This window comes from Sciurus vulgaris (assembly GCF_902686455.1).
Source record: "Sciurus vulgaris genome assembly, chromosome: 12".
In the NCBI taxonomy this organism is placed as follows: Eukaryota; Metazoa; Chordata; class Mammalia; order Rodentia; family Sciuridae; genus Sciurus; species Sciurus vulgaris.
In genome coordinates, this window is record NC_136473.1 from 40,752,805 (window position 1) to 40,771,346 (window position 18,542).

At 35.7% G+C, this 18,542-nt stretch overlaps 1 protein-coding gene and 1 long non-coding RNA gene across 3 annotated transcripts in view; one reads left to right on the top strand and one right to left on the bottom strand.

Moving 5' to 3' along the window:
- The window catches only part of ITGB1 (integrin subunit beta 1), a 48,153-nt gene that overhangs the window by 9,404 nt on the left and 20,207 nt on the right, over nt 1-18,542 (top strand). For both annotated transcript variants that reach the window (XM_079105868.1, XM_079105869.1), the window contains exons 2-6: nt 10,658-10,724; nt 12,736-12,821; nt 14,254-14,476; nt 16,629-16,799; nt 18,149-18,387. In XM_079105868.1, the coding sequence (XP_078961994.1) occupies nt 10,658-10,724; nt 12,736-12,821; nt 14,254-14,476; nt 16,629-16,799; nt 18,149-18,387 (786 nt within the window). The remainder of the gene's footprint in view (nt 1-10,657; nt 10,725-12,735; nt 12,822-14,253; nt 14,477-16,628; nt 16,800-18,148; nt 18,388-18,542) is intronic.
- Nucleotides 683-10,651, bottom strand: LOC306641056. Its single transcript, XR_013758009.1, has 2 exons — nt 8,800-10,651; nt 683-756 (listed from the first exon to the last, which is right to left on the bottom strand). It is a non-coding gene; the product is annotated as an uncharacterized lncRNA (long non-coding RNA).

Here is an 18,542-nt window from a genome sequence, read left to right on the forward strand (position 1 = left end):
TTTCATATTGTTTTCTGAACCTGTCCCTTTGAAGCAACCAAAACTTTGTTTTCTGAAGTTAGTAGCCTCATTATCATTAGGGAAGAAGGGGTTCAGGTTCCTTAAAAAGCCATTTTTCTGCTGCGTGGGAGTAGTGAAATTTAGGAGGTTTTCTAGTTCAGACTACTTTCACATTTATCTTTAGGGAATGAGGAGCACACTTCAAATTAAGTGTTACGTACATTTTTGCCTTAGATTACTTATCCTTTTTTCTAACTTCTTCTATTTGTTTATTTTCTTCTGCATTCTTTCTACTAAATTTTGTTAGTCATTAATTCTTGAATATTATTTGGTCCATAAACACCTTTGTAGTCTCCACCATACCTCTTCTTGCCAGACAGAAGAGAGATTTAAGATAGACCTTAATAGAGATCAGATATTCACCACCATTGAGGTGAAAAGATTTTAAAATGCTGTAATGAAAAAAAGGAAGTATTTGAATGATAACATTATTTAGCTGTTTGCATTACACTTAATTACATCAAAAGCTTGGGCTTTCAAATAAGGCCTGGGTTCATATCACAGTTCTGTCACTTACATGTCTGGCATGTGTTAGATATGCAATAAATATCTGTTGACTTGGATGTAATTATTGTAGCGAATACATACGTGCCCTTGTACAAAGATTTTATAGGAAGAAATCTGGTGCTGGGGATCGAACCCAGGGCCTTGTGCTTGCAAGGCAAACACTCTACCGACTGAGCTATCTCCCCAGCCCTGGTGTATACTTTTTTATATGAGTTTGCTTTTATGAGAGTTGGCTTATTTTAAAACTGAAATAAACACAACTTATTACTCTTTTTAAAAAAGTAATTTTTCTCTAAAGTGTAATGTTTCTTCAAAGATAGAATAGATTGGGCATCCCTAATCTAAAAATCTGAAATGCTCCAAAATTTGAAACTTTTTGAGCAGCAGGATAGCACAAATGGAAGATTGTACAACTGAACTCATGTCACAGATGACAGTCATTTGCAGACACATTAAAAATATTGTATTAAATTATGTGTATAAGGTGTATGAACAAGCATACCAGAAAAGTGAGATTATTTGTACAAAGTTCTTAAGAACGTTTATTGCTGAAGGAATGAGTTATAACTCCTTAGATAAAATTTAACGTGGTTAAAAATGATCTTAGCATGAAATGCTTTTTTAAGAGCAAGATACAAGTCCTGTGTCTATACTTATGAAATATGAAAATTAAAATAACTTGTTGGCCTCCATTCACTTTGAATGTTCAGCAAATAAACTCATAGAACATTATGAGCCTGTTCCATTTCTGAGCTCTGAGTCAGTTCTAACATTCAGTGTTCTTTCTTTTAAAATAGTGATGAAGTAGGCCTTCAAAAAAATTATACTTTAGTGAAGCACAAAGTCAGCTTTGAGTTACAGCTTCTGAGTTCAGGTGTCAAGTTTCAATTCTTGAAACTTTTGATTCTGCCTGTGCAATTTTTTAACTTTTCTGCATTGTTTTCCTCATCTGTAAAATGTAAAACAAAGATGAATATCATTCCCTATATCACATAGTTCTTTGGAGGAGATAGTTAGATGCTGTTATTTTCATCATTATTGTCATTGGTATAGTCATTCTGTGTTGAAAAATAAGTTTAATTTTTAAAACTAAATGAAATATCTTTTGTTATAAATTACCTTCTCTTCCTTTTTTCAGTAGTTCACAGTGGGCAGCAGTCCCTGAATGAAATCAGGCTAGTAATTTTTTTTACCTGCTAGGAGTTGAACCCAGGAGGTCTCTCCTACTGAGCTAATCTTTAATTTTGAGATAGGTTCTCACTAAGTTGCAGAGGCTGGAATTGAACTTGCGATCCTTCTGCCTTAGCCTCCTGAGTCACTGGGATTACAGGCATGCTGCAGTGTGCCCAGCCCAGGCTCATAGTTTTGTCTGAGTAATATGCCACAGAATTCTGATTCAGGCTTCTACTAGTAAGGTGTCTTTTTTTGTTTGTTTGTTTGTTTTTTAACCAAAATAAGATTTTATTTTGAAAGTCATTTGAGAGATGCTGAGGAAGGAAGGAGACCTAAGACTCAAAGGATGTACATTCCAAATTTATCTTCTTTCCAAACCCCACCGATGGTCTTTGTCATGCCAGAAAGCAGCTTTCTTTGGTAATTCCTACATTTATCTTCCAGGAGGAGAGATCTTTTCCCATAAGCCATCTTTGTTTTTCTTGTAAAGGAGAGCTTTATTTCCAGGAAACAGCGTATTTGTTGGAAAGGGGTATTTCTTTAAAAACATCAAGGTAGATCTGATATGTTGAACAAAACGGGGGTGTTGGGGGGGGGCGGAATCAGCCAAAGGGGAAGTGGAAAGGTTCTCTGGTATTTGCTTATCATCTTGCTGCAACCAGAAATCCACATGTGTAAATGGCATCCAGGAATATGGGCCTATCTGAAGTTGCTAGGTCTTTGCATCGTAAATGCTAATCGTCTTTTTCAAGGGTGGTTTCCTTCTTTCTTTTAGGATCTGCTAGGTTTGCTTCCCCATGATCTAATAATTCTCAGTATTCTTCCTTATTTCTGTTTGTTTTAACTATGTTATCCCACCCTGATCTTCTTTTAAAAATGGTCTGTGATATTCGCTTTCAGAAATAACTTTTAATATGAAAAACTTGATTGCTTTTATTGTTTTACATACAAATGGTTAGGAAACTATTTGTGAGAAACACATTGAACAGACTAATCCCACTGAAGATGTGGTACCTAAGAACAGTATAAAAATTAGGTTTTGATACTGAAGTTGTCAGGTTCAAAATGAGTAACTGAATGGTTATAATTGACATCAATCTATTTTTTGTAGTGGCGTTATTTCTAACCCTTACAGGGTCCTTGTTTCTGTATCTTGTGTCTTCTCTAAAGTGGATCCATCTAAAGTTTTCTACAATTTGAATTGAAAAAAGCAAAATGTTCAAACATAGTTGCTTTATTCAATCTAGTTGTTATCGAGCTCTTGCTGTAATGTTTCTTAATAATCGTAACAAGTAACACCTAGTACTTACAGTATGCCAGATATTGTTTTATATGTATCAACTTATTTATACTTCATAACCCCTATAGGGTAAATACTACTGTCTCTATTTTAAAGATGAGGAAACTGAGATACAGATAAGACAATGTGCTAGTAGCAATCCCACCTGTGTTTGAGTCTGGGCATCCAAGTTTCAGAGTCCACACTGTGTTATGCATCCTTGTGCAATGGTGGGCACAACACATTGCCTACTCTTCTGAAATTTTCTGTTTTGTTTTGTTTTTTGATACCTCAGGAAATCTTTGTCTTTATTGTTAGTTTCTTTGACTTGTTAACTATTAAGACATTGTGTTACAGAGGGCATAAAATGACTTTTGGGTGATGACAGTTCCTCAGGCAGGTCAACAGTACACATTCACAGAAGATAAGGACGAGTTCCATATGTCTTTAAATATTTGTTTTAATGTATGTATGTGTGGCTGCATTTGAATCACCTGGCTTATTCATTCTTTCCTTCCCAATGCTTGCTGTCATTAGGCATTCTCAAGAATTCATGCCGATACTTCTCACACTGGTCTTTTTTGTTGTTGCTTTTTTTTTTTTCTTAAACTTCATTCACTATACTAGGAACCTCTCCTGTTCTCACATCTTCTTGCCTCTCCTCTGGTTCCAGCCTCTGCTTCTGGGAATAGTTCTGTGATTCATTTCTGAATTACTTCATCTTGCTTCAAGTGTTCCAGTCTTGCTTTTTCTCCTTGGCATTTTGTCTGTCCCTGTGAGAAGTGGATGGCAACCCTCTGGGCACATAAGCTGCAGTTCTGGGAAGTGTGGGGAGTATGGACAACCTTTTCACCTGTGGGGACTGAAGGTGATGAATTTACTTCTTTCTTTGACCCTCCCTTGGTCTTTATGCTTCTCAGAAATTCTCAGCATGATCAAGTTCCCAGGTACCCACTATGTCTTTAGTTGGCCTTTTCTTTTTCGTAGTTCATTCTCTTCAAAATACCTATTTCCTAGGAGTCACCTTCCAGATTGAACAGCCTGTACACAGTTCTTGTCTCCAGCCCTGCTGAAATAATCACCATTTCTGTATTTTCAGTTAAGATTTTTCACTTAAGACTGCCTATCTCTGAAATGTTAAACCATTTTGTCCAGTTGTTCCAGATGTGGAAAACCTATAAAGAAATTGAACAACAAATATGCCACTTAGGATAACTTCACAATACTACCTGAATATTTATTATGTTTGCAGACTTGAAAACTTTGGACTTAAACTCTGAGTTGGCTCACTTTCCAGCCCTTCTTTCACTTCCTTTTTTTTTTAGTGATTTCCTCACCTCTTACCTTCCCATTGTCATCTTTAGTCCTCTAACTTTTCTTCTTTGTTGTTAACTTCTTGTCAGCACCACTATTTCTTTTTCTAAAATTCTTTTTATTTGTTGTTTTTAAATATACACGATAGTAGAGCATGTTTTGAAATATTATACATACACGGAGTATAACTTATTCTAATTAGAATCCCATTCTGTGATTGTGCATGATGTGGAGTTTCACTGGTGGTGTGTTCATACATGAACATTAGAGAGTTATGGCCAAATCTTTCTACTATCTTTCCTATTCTCATCCTCCTTCCCTTCCCTTCATTCCCCATTTGTCTAATCCAATGAACTTCTGTTCTTCCCCTCCCCTCCTCTTGTGTGCTAGCATCAAAACATCAGAGAGAAGGTGCAACCTTCTGTAGCACCACTATTTCTTTGTCCCTCTTTCCTCCTTCTGTGCCTGCCCTGCAAATCAGTGAGGTAATTCAGTGATTTCAGATTTAGTGTCTGAGGATCCATGAGAGGTGTTCTCAGAGATTTGAACATTTCTACAGAATTTTTAAAAATTTACGCTTTTGTTTTGGTAAATAATAAAAATAAACATCTGGATTATCTGGGTGGCTCCTTAGAACTAATTATTGTTTTAGTGTTCATTTTTATTAATCAGTTTTGGCTTTATAATGTCTAAGAACCATGAGCATGAGACATTTTTACAGCTAGCTTTAAGATGGCTTAAAAATTAGAAAATTATTATCAGGGTATCTACAGTAACTTTTCTATTTGGAGAGGGTTGGCACATAACTAATTCTGAGGAATTATTCTTTCCTGAGTTCCTGAGTGATGCTAGAAAGAAATATATAATTTGATATAGTTCAGCAAAAAATTTTAAGCCTTGACTTTATGACAAGTGGTTTTAAGTGCTAGAGCTGTAAATAAGGCACACTTCGGCCATGTTTTCTTGAATCTGAGAATCTGTCAGGGAAGACAGATAATAAAGGTAGGTACAAGTGAGATGAGTTTTACAAATGTACTTTTATGAATTAGGATGTCCAGTTCCTGCTAGGCCCTCAGCATTGCTCTACAGCCCTATTGTGTCTTCCCAATTTTCTTCCCATAGCTTCTTTTCAGCTTCAGCCCTACCTCCTTTTCTCCCAGCAGTTGTCCTGAATGAACTCTTGAAGTCTTTTCTATTCCCCCTCTGCTCTGGAAAAAAAACTCCTGTATTTGGGTAAAACACTTCCTTGGGTCTGGATGCCTGGTTCCTTTTCTTCCCTTGTTCACATGTTTTCACCCTCAAGTCTGCCACCAGCTCTCCATTCTTCCTGAATATTCTTCACAAATTTCTCTCATTTTCCAAATTTCACTTACTACCTCCATAATGATACCTCTCATGTCTCTATTTCTAACCCTGACCTCAGTAGTGACACCTTTCATGTCTTATCTCCAACCCTGACCTTATCTATCTCCACAGATCCTGATCCATGTATCTTTACCTCTCAGGAGGTGTCTTCACCTCCTTGGGTGTATCTTCCCTAGACTTCATGCAGACACTTCGTGTTCCACATTTCTCAAGCAAAATCCATCATTTTCTTCCCTAGTTCCATTCCCTTTCCTGTATTCTTTATTTAAAACACAAGTTTTTAACTATGAGAGAGAGAAACAGAACACCATAAATTAGACTGTTGTTTATTCTAGATTCCTTTCTTTCTCTCTGTTCCTTATTCATGCAGAATTAGAGTCCATGTAGCTACCTCTAATCACTCCCTTGTCATTTCATTTACTGCTATTGTCCAAGTTCACCTCTTACATGAACCTTTGAAGTAACTGCTCTATCTTCTAGCACCTATCTTCCACCCGTCCTTTTTTACACTAATTTCCTGCCATGTATATGCAGTCATGTTGCTATCCTGTCCCATTTTTTTTTAAGTTTCCCTACTATTTATATAATAGAATCTAAACTCTTCAATGTAGATAGCATTTAAAACTCTTGGTCACATAGCTCCATCTGCCTGCCTGCCATCCATTTCTGCTATTTCTAACTCATGTTTTAAAGTCTTAGAGTGACTTAAACCCTTCAAGATCCTTTTTGTCCTTTTTAATGCTTTAAAATAATATAATTTGTACTCATGGTAGAAATTGATATGACTTCAAAAATACACAATTTTTTTTTTTCCTGGTCTTTTTTTTCTGTAAAGAATGAGACAAAAAAAAAAAAAAATTCTAACTTGGGGGTGGAAGAGATACCCAAACTTGTACTTTTAGCAATCAGATTAGAAAGGAGTTGCTATAATTTCTTCAGGACCCACACTCTGCCTGCACAGACTTTGGTCTGGAGTATCTTCTCTCCCTTTCTCTTCTACTTGTCTCCTATGTGCCTTCAATTCTGTTTGAAATCCAGCCCTTTCTGTGAAGCCTTCACACCTGTTCAGATTTCAGTGTCTCAATGTGTTGTGTCCTATCTTCCCTACAGAAATCATCACAGTTTTACTGTAATTATTTGTATTTTTGTCTTTGAACTGAACTGAAAGTTCCTTGAGGCAGCGGTGTTTGTATTTCCAGATATAGCACAAAACCTGAGGAAGGACCTCTAGTGATACAGAGTGGAATAACCAGTAGAATCCAAGAAAATTGATTGAGGGTGTCTAGAGTACATGTTGTAGCCAGTTAAGAAATTTATGAATGAAGGGATTCAGGTAGATGAGGCCTGGAAAGAGTTCTTTTATATGATGAGTTTCATGTGCATGGTAGGGAGTGAACATCAATTGTAGTAGCTTGAGGAGAGGAGAAGTGACTAGGAAAATGGGGACCAGTGTAGACAAGTAGTTTAGATCTTTGTCTATGAAAAAGAGACACAAATAGAATTAGGACAAGGTCTCGATGGCATTTTTTCCTGTTGTCTCCTAACAGGCTGTCTTATGTGGAATGCTATTAGTAGGAAAAATTATAATACCTTTTCTGAACATAAGAATCACCTGGCCAACAGGTCCTGCTACATGAAGGTTGTGTGGTTTTTGGCTTGGGGAGGGCTTCCAGGTGAGTCTTAAGGGGTTGTTCCTCAAGCTACTTTGAGAAGTGCTCCCTTTGGAGGTTTTAAAATGTAAGACTCTCAGTGTATTTTCTTCCCATTTCCCCCCACACATGCAAGATTCCCCAGTACCTTCCAAAGACTGTTAGGATTGATGGGGGGTGCTGTGGAGTCTTCTGTGCTCTCCTGCTTGCTTCCCCCTTGACCACTCCTAATTGTGGGCTCTTCTAAGCATTGTTTTCCTCATAGCACTTATTTTGTGTGTATGTGTGTGTGTGGGGGTTGGGTACTGGGGATGGAAGCAAGGGGCACTTTACTACTGAGCTATATCCTCAGCCCTTTTTAGTTTTTATTTTGAGACAGGATCTCACTAAATTGCTTAGGCCTTGCTAAGTTGCTGAGACTGGCCTGCTTCGGCCTCCCAAGTCCCTGAGATTACAGGTGTGCCCCACTGCACCCTAGCCACCACTTTCTTATTCACTGTCCTCTTCGTTGTTCTCATAGATCTTTATTCTTAATTGCTGTCATCTTCTGTCACTTCTTCATTTCCCTGAAAACTGACCTCACCTATAGACACCAATAGCTAATGTCAGCTCCTCTCTGTTCCTGCTAGTGTGCTGAATAGTCACAGGAGAGTTGACATCAGTCCTGAAGCTGTTTCCAGCCATCATCCTTGTTCTCTCAGCTGTTTTTTTTTTTTTTTTTTTTTTTAAACCACTGGAGCCTTGAGCCTCATTTTGCCCGTTTTTGGGCTTGGCGCTTTTCCAGTAGTGCCAGGATTTTGAAGAGTTGTTTGATTTGTCAAAGTTCATGGAAGGAAAGGGACTTTGGCAGATAAAGGAGTATTCTAAAGGGATGTAGCCTCAGAATATTAGGAAACATTTTATGTTACCTAATAGTTTTAACTGAGTGTTATTCTCTGAATTATATAATATTTTATTTATTTTTATTTATTTTTGTGGTGCTGGGGTTCGAACCCAGGGACTTGTGCTTGCGAGGTGAATACTCTACCAACTGAGCTATCTCCCCAGCTCCTATATAATATTGTAAAAGATTTCTCAAAGCAGTCCAATGTTCTTTAAAGTAGCCTGAGGAAATATATATCCATCCTTATATGGGACAAATGTTTTTTCAACACTTGTGTAGAAATTGCCCAGATACTCCATTTACCACAGTGATGCAGTTCCTCAGAAATCTTCATGTTCCACATCAGTTTCATCATGGCTTTAGAATAGATTGCATTATTTGAATTGCTTAGCATCATAGACTGTTTGGATTTAGTACACATTAAGCTTTTTAGGCAGGTCTTAAAAGGTGAATTTTTCTATGATGCTCAGCTTTTGTCAGTCACTTGGATGCAGTTGCATGTAAGCAGAACTGCCAACCTAAGATATAACAGAACTTTCTAGTCTGAGCCCAATTGTAAAGTACATGACTACTCAAGTTGTTCTTATCTGTAGTTTCTGGAATAACACCATTGGGTTCAAGTATCCTAGGGGTACTCTGAACAGAACTGTCTGAGCTATGGAACTAACATCATGAAATGTAGGCCATTGAAGATGGGGGTCTTTAAAACTTCTCTTCAGTGTTAATGTGGAATTCAGTGAACTTTTTTCTTATCCAAGGAAATTTACCAAGAAAAAAGTCTCACACAGTTAATCTGTGATATAATTGTTTTCATTAAGAAAGCAAAAAGAAGGAAACACTGTAAGAGTTTAGAAAAACAAAACCTCTGTTGCCTTAAATTATGTATATAATTCTTTGTTAACTCTGGATCTCTTTGGTTACCCATTATTTTATAAACCTTCTAATATTGCTGCATTTTATTATTTTTATGAGTGTCTAATAGTCCACAAAGTTGATGGAATTAGAGTCCACCTTTATCCTATTATATGTTTCCATTTTACCTAGTGTAAATATACTAGAATACTATACTGGACATATATGCATCTGCATCATCTTTTATATCTTATAGTGATTCCTCTTTATATTTTAAATTATTTATTTATTATAGGGTAAACTTCTAGTAGCTGATTTGCTAAGTTGGGAGAAATATTTTTTATGCATTTTTTTTTTTTAACAGTTTGTGACACTCTTTTTTCCCAAAAGTACACCAGTCTACAGAGCTTCCAGTTAGTTTCTTACAACTATCTGCAGTAGGTTTTTTGGGGTTAAAAAAAACCTTCCTGACTAGTTTTCATTATATTGCTTGTGTGTGTGTGTGTGTGTGTGTGTGTGTGTGTGTGTGTGTGTGTTGATAACTAGTAAAGCTAAACTTTTCTGAGGGGTGTATACATTTGCTTTTTTTCATATTCTTGTGGGAGGAGCAGATACTTATTCATAACCATTAGACTGGCTGCACTAAGTAGTTAAGGGGTAGGAAGGTTTAACAACCTGTGGCTATAGCCATCTTTGAGCAAAGCTGTTTAGGTATAGATTGTGAAACTGAAAACTCTGCTTCAGAGAAAACAATTATACACCTAATGATTGGATGTTGGGAAGTCTGTTTAATATACGAATGTTACCTGATTTTTTCTGTAGAAATTCTAAAAGACACTCAAGACTCTTTCTGGTTCTTTCTATACGCCTTTTGTTTGATTGTTGCTGTTTTGATCTAGTTTGTAAATCTAGAAAGTGTAGGGAATTAAACTGAATATTTTACTGATTCCATGCAATTATTTTTCTTAAAAAAAGAGAAAAAGTAACAGATCAAAGTGAACAATTGAGTTAGGCCTTTACAGGATATTGGTTTTCACCTAAGGAGAAATGAAGACTATTGAAGAGTTCTAAGTAGAGGGATGACTAGAACAGGTTTTGAAAAGTTCACTGAAACTGTTGTACAGTATTCAGGTAACTGAGGCATCTGGATGTGCCTGTTTTTGCTTCTACAAGCCACAGACCATGGAAATGATGGAAATTCCATGGGACAAAGAAAGAGTGTTCAAGCTTTCTGGTGTTGGGGAATACTTGATATTGTTATTCTTGTCTTTTCTTTTTCTTTTTTTTTTTTTTTTAGCACTGTTAGTTCATTGTTAAACATTTATGTAGAGAAGGCAAGAATGAGTTCTGGGTATCTGATGTGTAAGTTATTTGAGTAGTGTAGATAAAAGATGAGGTCGATAGAGGAGAGAGGCAGTTAATGGGGATGTGGAGAGGACTGGAGAGGAATGATTTGAGAGGTATTTTGTTTATAAAATCAACCAAAGATAAGGAGGATGGTACCTGTTATTTAATACATTTCTTTATTTCTTTATTATTTTCTTAATATAACATTACACATTTTTTATATTTCAGATGAATTTACAACTGGTTTTCTGGATTGGACTGATCAGTTCAGTTTGCTACGTGTTTGGTCAAACAGGTAAAAAAAAAAAGTTTCCTAATTATCTTTTTTTCTCAGTAACTTATGTCAGTCTTTGATCAGTTAGATCCCTGGAAAACCTCATTCAGATCCCACTGCTCCTTCTAAAAGGCCTGCAGTGGTTCATCTCATCATGAGTGAAGATCAGGGTCCTTCCAAGGACTGCAGTTCCTTCACAGTCAGGCTAACCCTAACCCTGCCACCTGATAGGCAGGTTGATTAGTGAAATGCTGAAATGATAGGAATAGGATAGATGACACAAAGATCTGTTGAAAAGTATAAAGTGTATAAGTGAGCAGAGAGAAGGCAAAAGCATGTAATATATTCAGAAGGAAATAAAGTAAATGTGTAGAATAGTGGATTATGAATTGCCCATTATTACCTAAAAAATGTTAACTTTCTGAATGTTTTTATCCTTGGATCAAAAATTTTTCTAAAATGTTGGCATCATCTCGAAGAGCAGTGAAAATAAAGCTTAAGATACATTTAATCCTGTGAACCATGGTGTGTCCTCATCTGGAATAATGGATACCCAAATCTATTCTTCAAATCTCAAACAAGTACACTCAATAGAACAATTAGAATTATTTGATCTCAGAATGGGAAAGATTTACTACATGTAAAAGTGAAGGAAAACTCCTTTATAAAGGAAACTTGATTAAATTTGAATTGTAAAAACTTATCAGTCCAACATCCGTATGTCAGAATACCATAAATGAAAAACTAAAGTTTAGCTTCTTTAATATGTATAGAAATCCACTAAGAAATTACAAACATGATACTAGAAAAACTTGCAAAAAGATCTAACAGAAAATTTATGAAAAGAAATGATCATTAAATGCAAACAACAAATGTGAACCATTAAATAACTGACAATTGAATTAATATTCTAGTGTATATCTGTGCACACGTACTCAGAAACTGTCTCCTTTTGCTCAGTAGTACCTAAAGTATATTCATATGGTAAAACGTTGTACAGTCATTGAAAGCCACATTTTTGAAGCATTTGTAACAACATGAATGAAACACTAAGAATAATGTGTAAAAAGCAGTATGTAAAACTGTATGTATAAAGTGTATTGTCAATTTCATTAAAACAATGTCTATATGTGCTTGTTTCCTTGCTATTTCTTGATCTGTCACTGCAGAAAAAAAGACTACAAAGAAATATACAAAAAAATTAACACTGGTTATCTCTCAGTTGAGCACATTTTGAATGATTTGTTACGCTTTCATGTGTTTTCCAAATTTTCTATATAGAACATTAGGTTTATAATCAAAAAAGTTACAGTGAATGCAGTCCTTATTTGTGTTTACCATATCAAAGGCATGCTAGTTCTTAGGTGGATTCAAAAATATTTAAGATTTTGAACACAGAGCCTAAAAACCATGGGATTTTGGGTTGGATAAGGGTAGATGTGTGAAAATGAAGGGAAAGCCCCTAGGATATCTGTGGGAGTGTGGGTGTGATATCCTGAGTCACATAAAAAGAAGTAATGCTTTACCCATTTGTAAGAAGACTCATGACTATCAGAAATAATAGATCCTGAAATTATGCCTCCAGAGAAAATGATAAATGTATAGTTAGATTTATAGTACCTGGTCTTTGGAATAAATTCAAGGAAAATAACTGTTCCTTTTTGTTTTGTTTATTGGTACCAGGGATTGAACTCAGTGGTGCTTAACCACTTGAGCCACTTGCCCAGCTCTTTTTATTTTCAGTCAGGGTCTCGCAAAATTGCTGAAGCTGGCTTTGAACTTGTGATCCTCTTGCCTCACCCTCCAGAACCGCTGGGGTTACAGGAGTAGGCTGTAATAATATGGTTTTTATTGCCAAGGTGATCCAAAATCGTGGTCTCTTGAGGGTAGTTCTCTTTTAGTTTGGTAACTAGTTTAAAGTATTCATATTTGATATTTGTATTAATTGCATCCTTTGTCATTATAATCTGATTTTTCATTTTTTTCCCTCTGAAACTTCAAGTAAATTGGCTTTCTTTCTTTTTCCTGACAGATAAAAATAGATGTTTGAAAGCAAATGCCAAATCATGTGGAGAATGTATACAAGCTGGGCCGAATTGTGGGTGGTGTACAAATTCAGTAAGTAAGATTGCACGTGTCCTTTCCCTTTATTCTCTAATCATTTGAGTGTTGCCCAATGCCGTCTTAGTGAAGTACTAGATAGGAATTTTCACTTAAGTCAATATTTATTGAATAATGTGTGATGGTCTAGAATTATGCTGTTAAGCATAGTAGACACTTGGTACTTTGTTGCTATTGAACACTTGTGATGTGGGTGGTACAAATTAATTGCTCTAAGTCTCAAATGCAGATTTTGAAGACAGTATAAAAAAATCAATGTTGAAATAATTATTTTCTGTAAACATGTCATCAGTGTTAAAATTAATTTCCCATTTCTTTTTTTTAGTGTGGCTACTAGACAGTTTTGGTAGCTCATGTTTGTGGCACATGTTTCTACTGGGTAACTTTCCAAAAAAAGCCTAGCTATTTTATTTGACTATTGTAGATTTTTCCTCTGTTTTGGTGGGTGAGGTAGAGATTAATCTTAACAATCCCTATACTTTGCTTAACGTGGTGCCTTCTACAAACCTTTCTAAATTTTCATTGAGTAAATAAATGAATATGTCAGAACAGGAAGTAAGGAGAGGTTATTTTGAGGTTATATAATTTATTCAAATAATGGATAAATAATACCAGAGTCAAAGGTTTATTGATTATGTCTTCACCTAGGCATTTAGACCCAAATTGCAAGTGCCTAATTGTAATTCTAACTGGTCAAATGTCAGGTGTGTCAGATGGTTTGACTATATGAAAGATAAAATGAGAGATTTTTATTTTATATCAAACTATTTCTGATGGCTCTTTTCTGTTGTCCTTTTTAAAATGGTAAGCCAGTATTAACTTGAAAACAGTGGAATAAGGAGTGCTGTGAGTTTATCTTAGCAAGGCTTACTTAACTGAACCTCTTTGCTTTCTACTCTGGAAAATGAGGATATCACCCTCTTTATCTGTAGCTTCAATTAGATTGATGACCTTTAGTAGCTTTTCTTTGATGGTTTTAAATAAGTAGTGGCTGCTATTATCATCAGCATCCATTTTATAGGGACCATAGTTTATTTGTAGTCGAGGATTATTCTAGCCAAACTATTCTTCAAGTAATTTAGATTTAGAGCTCTGGACATAACTACTGTTTGATATTTGGATTTATACATGATTAATACTTGTTACCATACTGAATAAGTGATTTCACTGAAGAAATGTAGTTTGATTTGACTCTTTGAAGTTTAATATTTAATACACTGAGATAAGACCTGGGAGAATTATTACTTTCTTAGAATTGATTTTATTGTTTTTAAATAAGAACACTTATGATTTGGACAAAGGGAACTTTTGTTTAAAAGCCATAAATGAAATGCTTTGGGTGTCATTTATTTTTTGTAATTTGTGCGTTTGCAATCGCAATTATGCAAAAAGGTTGTTTATTTATACCAATATTTTATGTATTATTTAGACATTTTTACAAGAAGGAATGCCTACTTCTGCACGATGTGATGATTTAGAAGCCTTAAAAAAGAAGGGTTGCCATCCAGATGACATAGAAAATCCCAGAGGCTCCAAAAATATAAAGAAAAATAAAAATGTAACCAACCGGAGCAAAGGAACAGCAGAGAAGCTCCAGCCAGAAGACATTACTCAAATCCAGCCACAGCAGTTGGTTTTGGAATTGCGATCAGGTACAGAATCTAACTCTATGAGTACCTTCCTTTTTACTTGAGTTTTTTGTTTGTTTTTATGGTGCTGGTAATAGAACCCAAGGCTACTGAACTATGCCTTCAACCCTCTACTTGAGTTTTTGACATCCTCGTTATGCAAGCCTATTATTTAGTTCTGTGGGGCACTCCTTTTCACGTGAACTGGCACTCCAAGATGTGGAGTCGGCTAAATTTTAGAATTTAGAATTTTAGAATTTTTTTGCAGGTATAACAATTTGTAAAAAAAAATATATATATATATATATTAATATATATATAAATAACTCAAAGTATAAATAATAATGTCTAATGTCAGTATCTAATTTTGTTAAATATTCAGACTAAATGAATTTTAAAAGTAATTATGTCCATCCTTTGCTATAATTTCATAAAATCAAATTTTAAGCCATTTGTTTCTTTTGTATTTTTAGCATTGCTAAAATATTAAAGTTCTTTTAAGTACCTGTCATAGTCCCACAATTTAAAATAAAGAAACAACACATTCTCTCTGTCCTATCTCATTTTTGACCTTTCAGAAGAATGGTGCACTTTCCTGTCCCATGACCCTTGTCCTATCCGCTCTCTAACCTATGTAGTCAGGCTTCTACACCTGGTCTGCAAAGTGCAACTGCCACCTTGAACCTTCAGGGATCCTTGTCAGAGTCATTCATTTATATATTTATCTAATTTATTATTATTGTTTTAAACTTTTTTGCACTAAGTGATGTTTTGAACTTCTTGGTGCTCATCCCTTGGACCTTGTGATAAAACTCCTAGTTGTTCTCATCTCACCATTGCTTTCTAGTTTCCTTTCTGTGTCTTGTTTTTTTCTTCCTCCCTTTCTGCAGTTCACTTAAAATTTGATTTTCCTCCATGGCTTTAAAACCATTCATATGCTATAACAACACAGAGTTTTCTCTAGAGCTCTGTACCCATGTCATACAGAAAAACCAACATAATACAAGTCATTAAGTTTTCATTCATTTTCTCCTGTAGTTTCTGAGTGAGAGTGTGTGTTTATGTGTGTATTTTAGGTGCTGAGGATCAAACCCATGTTATGACAAGTGCTCTCTCACTGACCTACATTTCCAGCCCCTATATTTTCTATGTGAATTACATTTAGCTTGTCTTGTATTTCTCTTCTCTTCTCCTTTCTCATTGTTCAGAGCTTCATTTCTCTTTTGGATTTTTCTATAGTTTCTTAGCTAGAATCTTTGTATAATTTCTTTTTAAAACTCTTTTTTGCCAGGTTTTCCAAAGTAAAAATCATGATATTCACTCACATATAGTGACATCCTGTATTACACAGAGAACAGATTTGTCACTTACAACTTCAGTCTCTAAATGTCAGTTGTACCTTGCCTTGCCCTCCCCAGTCTAATATATGGTAGTCTGTTTGTTTTTTCTCTCATAGTTAAAAATTTGTGTTAGTTGGCTTTTTATTGTTATAACAACTACTGGGGATAATTAACTTAAAAAGACGAACGATTTATTTGGGTTCTCAGTTTTGGAGACTTTAGTCTGTGATTGAGTGGCCCTGTTACTCTGAGCCTGTGGCAGGGTAGACCAGGTTCCCACCAACCCTTTAAGGGCACACCCCCAAAGACCTAACACATGGCGCATTGGGGGGGGTGTTCCAGATCCAAACTATAAAAAAATTGATTGTCTTTTTCAATTTTTGCCTCCCTAAGTGAATGTTGTCTTTTTCATTTTTGCTTCCCTAAGGCCTGGTGTTTTAAGTATTTGTTGAATGAAATTTAGTATTGTACACATTGAGTTACTTATAGAATTCTCAGGCTTGTAAAAATTATATACTTAATACATTTCACTTTATAGTATTTACCACATAATTCAGATTTATTAGTTTTTTTCTTTTTTTTTTGGTACCAGGGATTTAACATGGGGACACACTGAAGTCACATCCCTAGCCCTTTTTTTTTATATTTTATTTTGAGACCAGGGTCTCAGTAAGTTTCTCAGGGCATCACTAAGTTGCTGAGACTGGCTTTGAACTTGTGATCCTCCTGCCTCAGTCTCCGAGCCACTGGTATTATAGGAGTGTGCCACAGCACCCAGTTTATTTGCTTTTGATTGTTGATGAGCTGATTTCATTTTCTAATCTCTGTTTGATTAGGAGAGCCACAGATGTTTACATTAAAATTCAAAAGAGCTGAAGACTATCCCATTGATCTCTACTACCTTATGGACCTCTCTTACTCAATGAAAGATGATTTGGAGAATGTAAAAAGTCTTGGAACAGATCTGATGAATGAAATGAGGAGGATTACTTCAGACTTCCGAATTGGTAGGAATATTGGGAAAATTAGTAATTTTCATATGTATAAATAAGTCTTGGCTCCTGTCAAAGTCCTTTTGTTTTCCTCCTTTATCCTTTACAATATTCTTGTGCAATAATTTTGCCAGTTTGTAGCTTTTTCTTCTGAGAGAAAACTGATGTTCTTTTACACACACTCACACACACACACACACACACACACACACACACACATTTTTTAGTTGTAGGTGGACACGATACCTTTATTTTATTTTTATGTGGTGCTGAGGGTTGAACCCAGGACCTCATGCATGCTAGGCGAGTGCTATACCAGAGTCACAACCTTAGCCCCATTAAACTGATATTCTTGACATACGTCTAATACTCTTTCTGCTTCCTCATTCCTCTGTTATTTTATGATACTATGTAATTTGACACAGATTATGCCTCCTAGGTAATGAAATCTGTTTATTTTCACTCCATTCATCTGTTGATTTATTTTATAGACATGCGTTTAGTACCTCAGGTTCTGTTTCATTGCTAACTAGTATGGCCACACTTCTTGTATGTCCTAATTTCATTTCATACGTGGATTTCATATTATCATGATCTCAGTGTATCCCCAAGTGAACCTCCTTGTCCCTGCCACTTTTCACCACTGGTCTAGCAGAGGTTTAAAAACAGAATAGTGGAAAGACTTGACAGTCTTCTTGAAGCTAAAAACGCCTTTCAAAAATTAACTGTTTGGAAATATTTAGAAAAATAGCACTTGGTTAAAATATATTTTCATTCAGTAAGCATAATTGACGATGGAGATTGGAAGCTTTTACCAAGTTAGTCTTTTGTGAAGTGGTCAGCAATCTAGAGTATTCCTACCTTCATCATGCCATTATTGAGAGCTGGTACACTAAGAAAATGAATCTGAGTTATTTTTGAAGTGGGTAGACTTATATCTTAGTCTCTCAGGGCTGCTTTAACAAAATGTCATAACTGAGTAACTTATAAACAACAGAATTTTTGTTCTCTCAGTTGCAAAGGGTGAGAATGCAACATTTAGGCAGATTCTGCGTCTGGTGAGAATCCACCTGTTGCTTCCCAGATGATTTCTCTAGCTGTGTCCTCTCTCTGGGACCTCTTTTTACAAGACCACTAATCGTAGTCATGTTAGCTCCACCTTCATAATTTAATCACTTCCCAAAGGCTTCATTTTCTATTACCATCACATTGGGGATTAGGTTTCAATGTGAATTTTGGGGGTGGGGTTCACATATTCATTGCATAGAAACCAATATGTGATAACATATTTGACTTTTGGAAAAAATACAGGTTTATCTGTCTATCTCTGCATCTATCTGCACATGTGCATTTTTTCTTCCCAGGATTTGGCTCATTTGTGGAGAAAACTGTGATGCCTTACATTAGTACAACACCAGCAAAACTCAGGAACCCTTGCACAAGTGAACAGAACTGTACTAGCCCATTTAGCTACATAAACGTACTCAGTCTTACTGATAAAGGGGAAATATTTAACGAACTTGTGGGTAAGCAGCGTATATCTGGAAATTTGGATTCTCCAGAAGGTGGTTTTGATGCAATCATGCAAGTTGCAGTTTGTGGAGTAAGTGCATTTATTTTCTACAAGGGGAAATCATTTGTATTATTTGTGTGCATTTTAAGTGTAACATCAAAATATGACCTTAATTGCTCCAGAGAAGTACAGGTAGTAATCCCTTAAATTCTCTCCAACTGCAAGTGCTTCATAAAATCATACTT